Source organism: Alosa sapidissima, chromosome 10 (genome assembly GCF_018492685.1).
Source record: "Alosa sapidissima isolate fAloSap1 chromosome 10, fAloSap1.pri, whole genome shotgun sequence".
NCBI lineage: Eukaryota > Metazoa > Chordata > Actinopteri > Clupeiformes > Clupeidae > Alosa > Alosa sapidissima.
The window spans coordinates 22,014,968-22,030,006 of record NC_055966.1 but is presented as its reverse complement, the minus strand read 5'-3'; the positions used below and the strand labels follow the sequence as shown (position 1 = coordinate 22,030,006).

At 44.8% G+C, this 15,039-nt stretch overlaps 1 protein-coding gene across 1 annotated transcript in view; it reads right to left on the bottom strand.

Annotated features, from left to right (window-relative positions):
• The window catches only part of LOC121720876 (zinc finger protein 236-like), an 84,135-nt gene that overhangs the window by 7,900 nt on the left and 61,196 nt on the right, over positions 1-15,039 (bottom strand). Inside the window, exon 30 of the mRNA XM_042107348.1 lies at positions 5,870-5,999. Within this exon, the coding sequence (XP_041963282.1) occupies positions 5,870-5,999 (130 nt within the window). The remainder of the gene's footprint in view (positions 1-5,869; positions 6,000-15,039) is intronic.

Below are 15,039 nucleotides of genomic sequence, written 5' to 3'. Positions count from 1 at the left end.
CCAGCATCTTTGTCATTCATGTGATAATTCCTCTTCTCTCTTTTATCAGGGCAGACTCTGATGTACGCTCTGATATACGCTCCCATTCACTCCCTGCCACTGAGAAGATTATTTAAGGATAAGAGGCACAGGTGCACGTATGCTTATCATGTGCATAGATGTGCATCGTAAGAGTATTTATACTTATACTTATATATAGCATAAACTTCCTACTTTGCACAACCTTGCAAATCGCATATGCAATGCTATACTCAGTTGCTCTCTCTCTCCCTCTACTCTCTGTCCTTCCTTTTGGAACGTCACACACACACACACACACACACACACACACACACACACACACACACACACACACACACACACACACACACACACACTTTTCATTCAATGCAAAGATGTGCTTTCATTGCATATCCTGTTTGCTTTGTGTTTGTATGTGACTAATTTGGTAACTGGGATACAGATAGTGGGAGAAGGAGAGGGAAAGAGGGGAAAATCACATTAATCACATTAATTTAAGTGTTCCTTAACATTTATTATTGCACAGAACTTTACCTTGATTTCATATAATGTTTATGTATGAGGAATGATATTCATATGTATACCTATGTAATATATTTATTTTCCACTGTGGTTTTGGTAAGAATGTGAGGTGTCTCTTTAAGGCCTCGGCCACCCGCGATTCCCATCACCGCGCACCCAAGCTTACTTAGGTGGGTGCGTCGGGTGTGTGGGGCGGTCCGTGGAGAGATTCAGCAAGTGCGGGTGTGTTTGAATATGTGGCGTCAGTATTGTTTGCTGCAGCTACAGAAATGTAAAGCTAGTTCCCTTTGGTTTGATAGCTCTTCAAACTATACCTTAAAGGTGCCATGTGTGTAGTGTACTAGCCACAGCCCGGCAGGTGTCATAATACCAGTTTCTGCCATGGGAGGCGATATGCGGGCAACATAACCGCCAGCCAAACTGCAATACACGAATAACTCGCACGGCTTGTGGGCGTACTTGAACCAAAGAGTATACACCTGTCGGGCTGTGGCTAGTAATTTAGCATGCTAATTCAGGTTGATATCTCTGCAGCACTATACTGTACCTTGTCATTTTTTAATTACATCATCGCCCTTATTTCTTCTCATTCTTTTGATGCGTGTAGCTCATTTTTTTATATATTTTTACCTCAATTCTTATACATGGCACCTTTAAGAGACGGCTTTAATGGGGGAGGGAATAGAACATTATTTAATTGCATAGACTGTTATCTTGTGCGCGCGTCTCCAGCAAGAGGACATGCCCGGACCCAAACTTCAACTTCGTGTGTTAACGTTGCCCGACGTTCTACGGATCTGGTGAGATCTATCTCGTTTTTGTATTTTTTGGCGTGGTATACCACTGGATCAGCGCTCAACTTTTTGCCTTTTTTGTTGTGGATTATATATTTTTCGTTGCGTTCCGACAAAGGATAATACTCGCGGCCTACCTGTTTCCTGCTTGGAATTTAAAGACTGTGGCGCAATCCTGGGAAGGACTTTAAGTTTTCCTTTAGTTTGGACTTTTAGTTTAATTTTGTGGACTGAGACAAAGGGGGGATTCAAGTATTGTGTGGTTGCACGGGATAATTGGTGCAATTATAATATACTGCGCTAAGCGCGTCATTCAATTGAACTGTCTGGTGCGTCTTCTCTTGTTTGTGTTCAGCGCCGTCTGAATATTTGTTGGTTGCTGTGTGCTTTATTAACGCCAGTATACCTACTCTTATGCATATTTGTTTGGGTAAGAAGGCATTAAGTATTTGTGACAGTATTGCAGTGTTTTCTTATTATCGATTACTACTTTCATTCCAACCCCTTGCGAGTTTATAGTAACACAGTTCTTTAAAAAGAATGTTAAAGGGCTGATTGTTACAAAGTGTGTGAGAGAGAGGGGGGGGGGGGGGGCTCAGACAGAGAGAGTAAGAGACAGTGAATCAAATGCTTTGATATATTAACCACCCCCAGTTATACGGCTCCTTTTTCAAATAGCTACTTGTGTAATTCTTACCTAAAGTCACATTTGAATTTCTTACACAGTTCTTACTTAGTCACATTTGATTTTAGTGAGCACATGAAGTAAGTCTGTTATATGTCTGTTGCATTAAGTGACAGTCTATCTGTGCTCTAGGCTTGAGAGCCTTCTCTCTAGAGCACTCCTCATTCTTTAGTGTTATGTATGTACTGTATGTACAGTATGTGTTGTACTAAATGTTGTGAGCAACCTTATGTTCACAATCATTCTCTTTAAAAGGGAACTATGCAGGGTTTTTTTTAGCTTAATTTACCTTAACTTAACATTTTCGGAGTCATTGGAATGGTTAGAAGACTTTTTCCGTGTTGAATGGTGGAATGTCTCGCTTCCACAGGCTCAATGCCCTGACCCACAGGAAATATACGTGTGTGTGGGGGGGGGGGAAGGGATAGACATCTACTAACCATGTCTCTAGCCCTTAAAGGTGTACGGTCACACCGGTGTAATAGGAATGTTGGAAAAAATTTTTTTTAAGGAATATCTGGGTTCATTGAATTTAACATAGAATTTTAGAACCTTGAAATGTTGCGGAATGGAATCTTATGTTAGAATGTTCAAAAACCCACAATTTTAAGGGCTAGTTTTGTCTTCCGCTTTTTTCTGTGTTTTTTATTTTTATGCAACTTTTTGGCCATGTACCTTGTGTGTTTGTTTGCATCTATGTGAAAATTGTAAAGTGTCTTTGGGTGCCTTGAAAAGCACTAATTAAATGCATAATTATTATTATTTCAGTTTTATTGGTTTCCCATCACCTGATCCACTTCACCCAGAGAGATGACAGCTCTCATATGCATGTATGACCTCAGCCTATGTGGATTTATAGGATTACTGGCAAAACGACAGAACAGTCTATCTGACCACAGGCTGATAAAACATCAATATTTGACCAACCAATATTTGGCAAACAGTGAGGCAGAAAGACAGTGGTAAAAAGTGGCTGGTGGACAGACAGTATCCAAACATGGACGGGGTGAAAAGGCAGACAGACTATGCAGAGAAGTCTATCTCTCCTCTTCCCTTAAGTGAAGCACTGAACAGTTCAATAGCCCTGGGGACAAATGACTTCCTTAGTCTGTCTGTTGTGCAAGACAGTGAGCGAAGTCTCCAGCTGATCAGGCTCTTCTGCTTTACAATAGTGCTGTGGAGTGGATGACACTCATTGTCCAAGATGTTGATCAGTTTGGGGGTTCAGGGTCCTTTTGTCAGATATTGAAGTGATGCACTCCAGTTCAGCTCCCACTACAGAGCCAGCTTTCCTTACCAGCCTGTCAAGTCACCCCGCATCCTTCTTCTTTGTGCTTCCTCCCCAACATACTACTGCATAGAAGAGGACGCTGGCAACAACAGACTGGTAGAACATCCTGAAGAGCTTGCTGCACACATTGAAGGACCGCAGCCTCCTCAGGAAGTACAGCCTGCTCTGCCCTTTCTTGTAGAGTGCATCAGTGTTGGCTGACCAGTCCAGTTTATTGTCCAGGTGGGGACCCAGATACTTGTAGGTGCTTACCACCTCCACATTGACCCCATCAATGGAGACTGGTAGCAGAGTAGGCTTAAACCTGCGGAAATCCACCACCATCTCCTTGATCTTTGAAGTGTTGAGTTGAAGATGATTGAGTTTGCACCATTGCACAAAGTCCTCCACCAGGCTCCTGTACTCCTCCTCCTGCCTGTTCCTGATACACCCCACAATTGCAGTATCGTCAGAAAACTTCTGCATGTGGCACTCGGTGTTGTAGCAGAAGTCAGATGTGTACAGGGTAAACAGGACTGGAGAGAGCACAGTTCCCTGTGGCGCTCCGGTGCTGCTGATCACAGTGTCAGAGAGACAGTTCTTCAGTCTGACAGACTGTGGTCGCTCGGTCAGGTAATCTGTAATCCAGGTTACCAGGTGAGCGTCCACACCCAACTGCAAGAGCTTGTCTCCCAGTCTGAGGGGTTGAATGGTGTTAAAAGCAGGGCTGAAACGATTCATCGAGTTACTCGAATAACTCGATTACAAAAATTACTCGAGGCAAAAACCCTGCCTCGAAGCCTCGTTAAATTCCTATGACGCGCACTATACGCGCAGGGATCTGATTGTTCCACACGGACCGTTGTTCAGGAAGCACACCACTAGCGCGTGAATCGTGATACATTCTGAATTTAGCTGGCGCGATTGCGGAGTCAAGATGTCCATAAATGGCAGAGAATGTCTAAAGTTTTCAAGTAAAGTTTTGGGATCATTACATACTCAAAAAGGAAAAGGAAAAGAACAAGCATCTGAACCGAAAACATCCACTCCATGCTGTTTCACCAAGTGTCAATAAAGTAGGCTATCTATCAATCTATCTAGCCTATCTATCTATCTACGTAGCCTATAGCCTACATTGATGTTGGCTGATTTTAATCACATACTGTATTTGTAGCGATGTTGTGATATAATGTTTAGCTTTGATGGTTTTAAGTATTAAACTTATTCACGTTCAATTGCAAGACAGTATGCCTAAAAAATAACCCCTTCTTATACACATGCATGCATCCTCATCTTCCCTCACGCACCGCACGCGTGCACACACACACAGGTTTCTAGGTTACCATAGCAAATAGGCTCACCCCAGAAATTATTTTTTAGTAGCCTCATGGTAAAATTATTTGTTAGTAGCCTAATGGTAGGCTATTTTTTAGTAATGGTAAAATTATTTTGTTAGTAGCCTAATGCCAAATGCTGCAGGTGTAGAAATCTACATAAAACAGATATTTACTTTGATGTCAGGTCTAGATTACAGCATGAAACTTGTTGTGCATATTAATACATTACATTGCTTTCCCTCTTCTCCCTCCCAGCACTTCACAACATAGTATGGACAGCTTTGTTCGCCCAGCTAAGTCATGCACTAGAGGTTGCAATTTTACAGAGAGCATTTTGAACATTATATAATTGTTGGCACTGGCACTTATAAACACTAAATGGGTAAATTGCAATAAATGGGCTTAGTTTTGGAGTCAAATGTTGGAGTTAGAATAAATACCTCTGTGCCAATTGCGTGATCATTTTACAGCAATGTCATTTTCGTTATGTGTCAATTAATCAATTAATCGATCGATAAAGTGCTAGATTAATCGATTACAAAAAGAATCGATAGCTGCAGCCCTAGTTAAAAGCACTTAATAAATCAAAGAACATGATTCTCACAGCACTTTTCCCCTTATCTAGGTGAAAATGAAACTTCACGTGTCCTAAATTTCCTAAATTTTTCAAGAAAGCATCAGTGTAAGATGTTTCATGCAACTGACCAGCAGGCAATCTCATGCCATATTGGCAATGAATGGGCAACTTGCTGCAGGCTACATGCAGCCATTCTAAAAACAGTTAACAGCTATTACAGTCAGGGCCTGTAGATGCAACACAACCAGTGGTCCATGAAGGCATTGCTGGTGGTCCCTGACCATGCATTCAATAATGTAGTCTCACTGTGTGAATCACTATTTATATTCAGCTGTGGTCTTGAGGTGGCTTCATTAGCCAGAAAGGTGGTCCCTGGGTCACAATCGGTTGAAAAGCCCTGGGAGTCTGAATCCTGCCCAATGATTGTGTGAGAAAAGTAATCTTTGGAAGTGTGGCTGTGTAAGACTGTTTGTCTTACCTTGGTGTGAGATATATGAGTGATAAGTATACAGTGTATGAGTGATGTGAGATTTACCTATTCCTTGCTATATTATATATATGGAGGAGAGGTGTGTGTGTGTGTGTGTGTGTGTGTGTGTGTGTGTGTGTGTGTGTGTGTGTGTGTGTGTGTTAATTGTACTTGTGAGGGGAGGTTGCGCGTACCTGTGTGAGTCCTGTTGTGTCGCTCCAGCTGGCTGGGCTTGGCAAAAGCTTTGTCACAGGAAGGACACTTGAACACACGAGGCCTCTGAGAGCTGAGAGAGGGGCCGTTCTGGTGCACATGCTCATGTTCCTACAGGTCACACACACACACACACACACACACATTAATTCACTGAGAATTGCTCACACGGTCATTACATGATGTACAGTACACTATTCAGTTAGGAGAATTATGTCTGATATTTTTCAAGACAACAACTGCAGAGGCACAATACCAAAAGAAAGTCTTAAAAAGTGTCTTGTCTCTAAACAAATTGAGTGTGTCCTTGTCCTTGACACCTTCTGAACTAAATAATTCCCCTACCTTATAAAACAACTGCTACACTGTTTAGAATCAGCTAGCCAGGAAGCCAGCCAAAACAAATCCACATCAGAACAAGATGTTGAAACCCTGAGATCACTTTTATTATCGAGTACACCGTAGTGGTCATTGTCTTCATGGGGCTCCTCCTGTGATCCTCCATTACTGCATCTCTAATAATCCACTGAGGATTCTTTACAAAACAACCTGTGGAACTTTGCTGTCACTTGTCTTTTATTTGATGGCTCTTCTGAGAAACAAAGTCCTTTTCAAAAGATCCAAACACACACACACACACACACACACACACACACACACACACACACACACACACACACACACACACACACACACTGACACACACACACACACACACTTTTATTACTTTAATTTCAGGAATCAAGGAAAACAAGCAAAGCGTAAAAGTGCCATACTGCACGCCAGACAGCGATAACACTGTGAGCTGTGGAAGAATCGGGGGAAAAACAAACATCAATTTCAGCTGACACCCAATTTTCTGGGTAAAGGCCATTAATGTCAGACTGGTGGCACCCAACAGACCAACTCTAGCAGCCACCACCCAATTAAGTGCAACTATCCATAAACTTCTCACCATATAAAGTGGACAGAAGTGTTTTCTCACTTTCTAATGACAGGCCCTCGTATTTGAATACATACTATGCATAGGCCACAAGCAGCAAATGTGCTTAGTGATAAAAAGCCATAAAGGGCCAGGCAAGTTGTATGACCTCCGAAGAACATCTATGGTTTAACTTTACATATAGGACACAATAGCTGTTCAATTATGTTCCTCTCCTGAGCTGTGAATGGAGCGGTCCTGAAATGCTTGCTAAATAACTTGCATCTGACACCTTTAAATTGAAGTTGCAATGCAATCCATTTTGAGGTAACAGGTTTAATTTACCAGTAGTAGCGCAATAGCAATGGATTTTCATTTTAGACGTTTCTACTGAATGACAATACAATCCGCAAGAGCAAGACAAGGCACAGTTCTATTCCAAATGACTTTTTGTGGGCTGCCATCACTGTCAGCCAAAGTGTATTCCAAAGCGACTCCTTGACATTTTCAGATCACTCGCTCAGCTTCATTTCTAACCTGGGTGTAAATAAGCCGCTTCCAAAAGCTCCCCACAAAACTCCTGGTGTATTACTCATGGAGCTAAATCCTCCGTCGCCGAAGCACTGGGGCGGATCCAGTAAGCCCGGGCGTAGCTCTTCCTAATTCAACACCCTTGACATGGCTAAATCTCTTCTTCTCACAAGGTGATCTTAAATCTCTTACATCAACCGTGACAAAACAGGCATAAATTGTCACACGCAGCAGACATATCAGGGCCTCTCTACGGTCGACATTAGATGCAGAGATGATGAGGTCACACTTTCAGTGCCCTGGTAGATCTTGTTGCCACACGCCATATTGAAAGGCCATTAATCTGTCTGTGGATGTCACGCTACCGTTCCCCTTGTCAGGCACCTTTGACGTGTCTATATAGTTATAAAAGGGGGGACATTTGTGTGCACAGAGCCATGGAGAACAGCTGTATAAGTGGAATTGGTCCATGGTTATATCCCCACAACTGAGTGCGAAATCGATAGAGGGAAGAGAGAGGGGGAGATAGATAGATAGATAGAGAGAGAGAGAGAAGAGAGAGAGAGAGAGAAAGGCGGTTCATGGACTAATACAGACAGGGGATGAATTGATGAACTGACACTCATACGGCTGACTCACCTTTTAACGACACAGATGAAGCGAGAGAGGAAAAAGAAGGATATAGAGAGTCGCTTAAACCAAAAAGGTCGACAAAAATAGAGCAAAACAGACAGACAGAGGACAAGAAGAGGGGAAGGAAAGAGTTAGCCAAGAGGAAACGAGTGAAGTTTTTCTTTTTTTCCCTTCTCTTTTTTTATTCCATCCCTGGTGATTAGCTGTGACAGAGAGAGGGTTGGATTCCGTTCCAGTCACACTCACAGGGGCCGGCGGAGCGTTGCATTCCATAAATGAGACGCGGAGGCTTCCGGAAGCCAGATGCGTGAGGAATTGAGAATGAGCTGGGGCCATTTGGGCTGAGCTCCTCTAGCTCGACACATTCATCTACGTGATAAGACGGTTCTGCTCAAAAAACAGCTTTAAGTAGTTAGAGCATCCGTTTATGCTGGGCCCTTTTCAATGCTGCTTTTATTCAAAAGGGACTTACAGTAGATATCAGGGAATGTGTTCAACCAGTACTCTTCCCCTAACAAAGGGAACATATACTGTATGCTGGACATTGGGAATGGATAGCATCATCCAACCACAAATGCATCGTGCTTCCTTTAACAATTATGTACACATCGACACAGCCATTACACACACACAAACACACACACACACACACACACACACTTTTCTCTAAGAGCCTCTCTAAATAGTCGAGAGCAAGCCAAACGTGGAGGGCTTTGTGAAGCCACGCAATCATCTGCGTGAAACAGGGGACACTGTTTAAATGCTTATGGGTCAAGGGACCAGAGAGGAGACCCACGCACCAACTGGCCTCTACCACACTGGACAGTCTCTCCATTATGACGCGGGGCCTCTAATCACAATCTACTTCACCACTGCACATCTGGGCAAAACTGGTGACCACAACAGCTCTTCAATGGCCACAACCTCACCCATAACCCCTGATGTAACCGTTCAGTTTTCCCTGACCAAGAGTCAGTGTCGAAACACGAGGAACTGGTTTGAGATGTGGCACTAACTCCGAACCCTCACGGACACTAGGTTGGTGGAAAAGTGATAAATGCTTCCTTATATATCTGTTGATCTGTTGTGGAGAGGAACAAAGACAGTCTGTTGTGCTGTTGGGGAGACAGAGGGTGAGATGGTGAGACAGGGTTGGAGTTGCAGCGTATTCTAACTGCATGCAAATGACTGACTGTGGTGTATGAGACTGTGACTGCGATTTTAATGCTCTCCGTCCACATTCAATCTGTTACATATGCAGGTCCACTGAGTCATATTTCTCGTTCAAAATAGCAGAACAGCGTGAGCGACAGAAGGGAAACAGAAATGGGGCGTCCGACACAAGTTCTGCTCAAAACGTCGCTGACGCTCACTTGCATCGCATGCAGTTCGGACACGATGTTAGATGAGAAGAGAAGGGAAAAGGGAATTTTTGAAGACTGATTCAGCTCAGAGAGTGACTAGAACAAAGACTGTGGTCAAGGGTTAGTGCTCGAGGGCTGGTCTATTAAATGGGGAATGCTTCAGAAACGAAATGTCCAGAAAAACAGGATCTCTTTTGTTTCACCTGGATAGCCAACTGGTTCTCCCTGTCTGACTCCATCATCACCCTATCTCATACTGTACTCCTACACACACACACACACACACACACATACACTGCAGTCTATTGATGTGTATACTTATAATTCAGTGGTTGTCTGGTGTCTGAACCTATTTAATGCATTTCCCCAGCAGAACACTAACAGGTCAGGTCATAGCTACAGTACAGAGAGTGGGTGGATATCTCTAGAGATGGGTAGCGCACAGACTGCCAATAAGAGTGTGTGTTTGCTGAGCTATGGAAGCACTGTGAGTGTGTGTGTGTGTGTGTGTGTGTGTGTGTGTGTGTGTGTGTGTGTGTGTGTGTGTGTGTGTGTGTGTGTGTGCGTGTCTGTTAGTTTAAGTTACACAGATTTAAGATTAGAGAGCATGATTATTTAACTGTCTCTCTTGAGGTTGAATATATGTGTGGGTTTGAGGGTGAAGAAGCAATCTGGAGCTGCCAACATATTTTTTAAGCTTAAAATGAGCTCAAGAAATATAAGTCATTATAAGATGGATTTGTAATTTTCAATTCAATTAATCAGTGAGCAACATTTGGGTGGGTGGAGGGGTCTTGAATGAAAACAGGATCCAATTAATAACATATAACAGACTTAATCTACAAGGCATTAACATTATCATTATGAATCTTGGAAGTTAATGGGACAAAGTCTGAAGGGAAACTGCTGCGTGGTCCAAAAAGTTCTTCTGGCTCTGTTGTAGGTTCTTGTGTGTCTGTGTCTGTGTGTGTGTGGCAGCAGAATTCTAATGAAGCAGAGTCGAGCAGCCACATACTCTCACTACACAAGTTACCCCACCAATTACCCCACAGGACACATACGCTTCCGCTGACGTACACTGGCGCACTTGGCTGCCGCTGTCGACCGGAGGCCTCTGTTTGTTTGTTTCCCTCTGGATTCTATGAAATTCGCTACGCTAAATCCGCCTTAGTCCTGTTGATTTAAAACTATTATCTGACTTAAGTGACTTTTGCTGCCTACAAACACCCTGGAACTAACCTTCTATCACCTGTGGACTGACTTCTCCCTCCTGGGCACCCAGCGTTTTTACCAGCCCCACTTGGGCCTGGCCTGCCGAGACCGTCACAGTTCTCTCCGGCGTGTCGGTGTGTAAGTCTCCCCTTCTTCACGGTTTACGCTCGGTTGCATTCTCGCTAGAGTTGGCTGGCGTTGACCTGCCATCACTAGCGTGGGCTGTACTGTACGTCTGTGAGCTGCTGGCCTTTCGAGGTTTCAACCTGGCTGTGTGTTCTGCTGGCTAACCTGTGGTCCATGGATGACTGATCATGCGTCCCATCCTGTACCTTCCAGTCCTTTTACGGACACTGTGGATTATCTACTTCTTCACTTCATTATCTTCCGTCTTCACTCCGTCGCCTTTGATTATGGAATTACCTGCATCCAAACTTCTATACATGAACCCGCCGTCGCTGCAACTCCCTGTTGGAACTCACAAACTCTGCGCTAGCCTTGGCATCGCTCGTCTGCGACCCCGCTACCTGCATCGTAGCTCCCGCCGCAAAGTCCTCTTAACGTCTCCATCGCCTGGTGCCATTCCTACCATCATCTCGGTGCTGCCCTCCCGCTCGTCGACTAGGCGTCGATGGCATAATACGGCTGTGCCCCGGAATCTTCTCCAACTCTCCCCGTCCCCACTGCCTGCGTCTGCAACATCTACTAAGCGCATCCCAGTGCATTGGTCTTCTCGACCCGTGACTGCCAGATCTCGCCCGACACGTGGAATTTAGCACAACCTCTCTCCGTCCACTGAAGTATCAAGGATTCACGCCGTCTACCCCGTCCGAGCTAACTACACCTGTTAAATTTGCCCTGTTTAACGCTCGGTCGTTAGTTAACAAGGCATTTATCCTTAATGACGTTTTCACGACTAGGACACTTGATGTACGGTTCATAACAGAAACGTGGCTTAATGCAAATGATCTCACTCCACTTGGAGAGCTATGCCCTCCCCACTGTGGTTTTCTAAATACTCCTAGGGCCTGTAGTCGCGGAGGTGGCCTAGCCACAATATTCAAAAACACATTTAAATGTCGTTTTTTGCCCACAAATGCCTACTCCTCGTTTGAAGTGCAATTGCTACTGTTTAATGTCCATATGCCTTTACATTACATTACATTACATTACATTACATTTGGCTGACGCTCTTTTAACCAAAGCGACTAACAACATGGTAAACAGTAAGTTTTAGAACAATTCTCACAATTTTAGGACAGTTTAAAAAAAACACATTAGAGTACAGTAAGAATAAGTGCGTCGGTGAGTGCTGTATTTTAACAGTTACTTGTCAGTTTAACGGCTGGTGAGTGCTAGGATCAGTAAGACTTGTTGTAAGTGTTGCTATGAGAGTAGATGTTCTCTAAAGAGCTGGGTCTTCAGGAGTTTTTTGAAAGTGGAAAAGGATGTCCCTGCCCTTGTAGGAACTGGCAGTGTGTTCCACCAACGAGGAACAACAGATGAGAAAAGTTTGGATTGGCTTGAGCGTACCGGTGGTAGAGCTAGACGTCGTTCGTCAGAGGAGCGCAGCGGTCTGGAGGTAGTGTAAGTCTGTATGAGGGCATTCAAGTAGGTGGGAGCAGAACCGGAGACTACTTTGTAGGCAAGCGTTAGAGACTTGAATTTGATGCGGGCCGCCATAGGTAGCCAGTGTAGCTGGATGAGCAGCGGGGTAACATGTGCCCTTTTGGGTTGGTTGTAGACCAGGCGCGCCGCCGCGTTCTGGATCATCTGAAGTGGTTTCACTGCGCAGGCTGGGAGACCTGTCAGGAGGGCATTGCAGTAGTCGAGTCAAATTTGATGTTGATGTCGTGGTGTATGGTAGGTTTAGCTGGGATGACCAGCAGTTCAGTCTTTGAGAGGTTCAGCTGGAGGTGGTGTGCCTTCATCCATGTAGCTATGTCTGAAAGGCAATCTGAGATCCGTGCTGAAACCAGGGGGTCGTCAGGTGGAAAGGACAGATAGAGCTGTGTGTCGTCTGCATAGCAGTGGTATGAGAAGCTGTGCGAACGGATAATCTGTCCCAAGGAGGTGGTGTAGATAGCAAAGAGGAGGGGGTCCAGCACTGAGCCCTGGGGGACCCCTGTGGTGAGATGGTGAGGTGCAGATAGCTGACCAAGCCATGATACGTTAAACGAGCGTCCTGTGAGGTAGGATTCAAACCAGGAGAGAGCAGCTCCGGAGATTCCCATGTCAGCGAGTATAGAGAGAAGGATACGGTGATTAACCGTGTCAAAGGCAGCCGATAAGTCAAGCAGAATGAGTACTGATGATCGAGCGGTCGCCCTGGCTTCTTTTAAGGCTTCTGTTACAGACAGCAGAGCCGTTTCGGTAGAGTGGCCGCTTTTGAACCCAGACTGATTTGGATCCAGAAGGTTGTTCTGTGAAAGGAAGTCAGAGACCTGTTTGGAGACTGCTCGTTCAATGCCTTTGGATAGGAAAGGCAGTAGTGAGACAGGGCGGTAGTTCTCGACTTGAGCAGGGTTGAGAGAAGCTTTCTTAAGTAACGGTGTTACCCGGGCCATTTTGAACGCTGTTGGAAATGTGCCGGAGGTTAGCGAGGCATTGATCACATGTGTGATAGCTGGAGTGATGGTCGGGCTGATGGACTGAAGTAGGCTCGTAGGTATAGGGTCCAGCGAGCATGTGGTAGGACGGCTGCATGTCAGGAGTCTGGACACTTCACTCTCGGAGAGAGGCGTGAATGCTGTAAAAGATGTTCCAGCAGTCCCTAGAGGTTGTAGGAGTGCAGTATCTGAGTCAGATGCGTTGAGAGGGCATGTAGAGAATTGACTGCTGATTGCCGCCACTTTGTTTGTAAAAAATGAGGCGAGGGTATCTGCAGTAAGGCTGGATGGAGGAGGAGGCAGCTGAGGGTTGAGTAGCGATTTGAAGGTTGAGAAAAGTTTTCGAGTGTCTGTAGCGCTGTTGATTTTGTCATTGTAGAAAGCAGTCTTAGCAGCAGTGATGCTGGCTGAGAAGGAGGTCAGGAGTGTCTGGTAGTTTTTGAGGTCGTCAGCTAGTTTGGATTTGTGCCATTTCCTCTCTGCGGCTCTGAGTTTGGTGCGCTGCGATCGGAGGGTATCATTTAGCCATGGATGAGAATGTTTGGATCGAGCTGGCCTTGTGGTAAGAGGGCACAGCTCGTCTAGACACGAGGTCAGTGTGGAGCAGAGCGAGTCAGTGGCTTCATTAACCTCCAGAGAGGAGAAGGTGTTGAGTGGAGGTAGACCGGAGGCAACCACAGAGGAGAAGTGCGTTGGAGACAGGTTCCGGATGTTGCGGCGGAACGTGACCATCGGCTGAGGAGCCGGAGGCTGTTCTGTCAGGCTGACGTTGAACTGGATGAAGAAGTGGTCAGAAAGATGGAGAGGCGTCACCATGAGGGTGTCTGTGCTGCAGTTCCGAGTGAAAATCAAGTCAAGCTCTTTGCCAGCTTTGTGAGTCGGTGGGCTTTGAACCAGTTCGAGGTCAAAGGAGTTTACTTTACTTTGTGCCTTAGTATACAGACCTCCTAAAACTACTGGTAGCCTATTTATTCAGGAGTTCACTGATCTCCTCTCCTCTATGGCCGCCCGTTCAGATAAATTGTTGATTGTTGGGGACTTTAACATCCACATATGCTGTCCCACTAAACCAATGGTCAATGAGTTCATTAACGTTTTAGAGTCTTTTAACCTAACTCAGTCAGTGTCTGGTCCAAGCCATCAAAGGGGCCATACCTTAGACCTTGTTCTCTCCTCTGGTTTTGATGTGGCCAATCTCACCATATCCGATATTGGTGTATCAGATCACCACATGATTGACTTTGAGTCTACACTTGTATGCTCCCCACCCTCCCCCACTCAGCCCCCCCCTCTCTCACGGATCTTAAACCCGGCCACAGCACCAAAATTCTCTCATCATTTTAATATGGCTCATCAGTCAAGTCTCTCTGCCTCTTTCTCCACCTGTTCAAACACTGATGACTTCGCCGCTCTTTTTAACTTAGCCTGCACTGACACTTTGAATCAGGTTGCACCTCTGACACCTAGAAAAGCCAAGGCAGCTCTACCCTGGCTAAATGACACCACCCGTGCTCTTCGGCGTGTCTGCAGACAAGCTGAACGCAGATGGAAGAAGGATAAGCTCCAAATTTCATATGATCTTTTGCGTGATAGCCTAAACAGCTATCAACTTGCTGTTAAAAAGTCAAAAGCTGATTACTACACTGAGATAATTAATAAGCATGCCCACAGACCCAAAGTGCTTTTTAAAACAATTAACTTAATCTTAAACCCTGCTGCCCACACTATTGAAAGCTCCACCGAAGCTTGTGAACATTTTTTTATTTATTTTATTCAAAAAATTGACTTAATAAGAGCCAATATCCTTTGTTCTACTCTTGACCCTGCAGAGCATCAACCCCCCATTAGCAGCCATCTCCAGCACTTTGTACCAGTTTCTT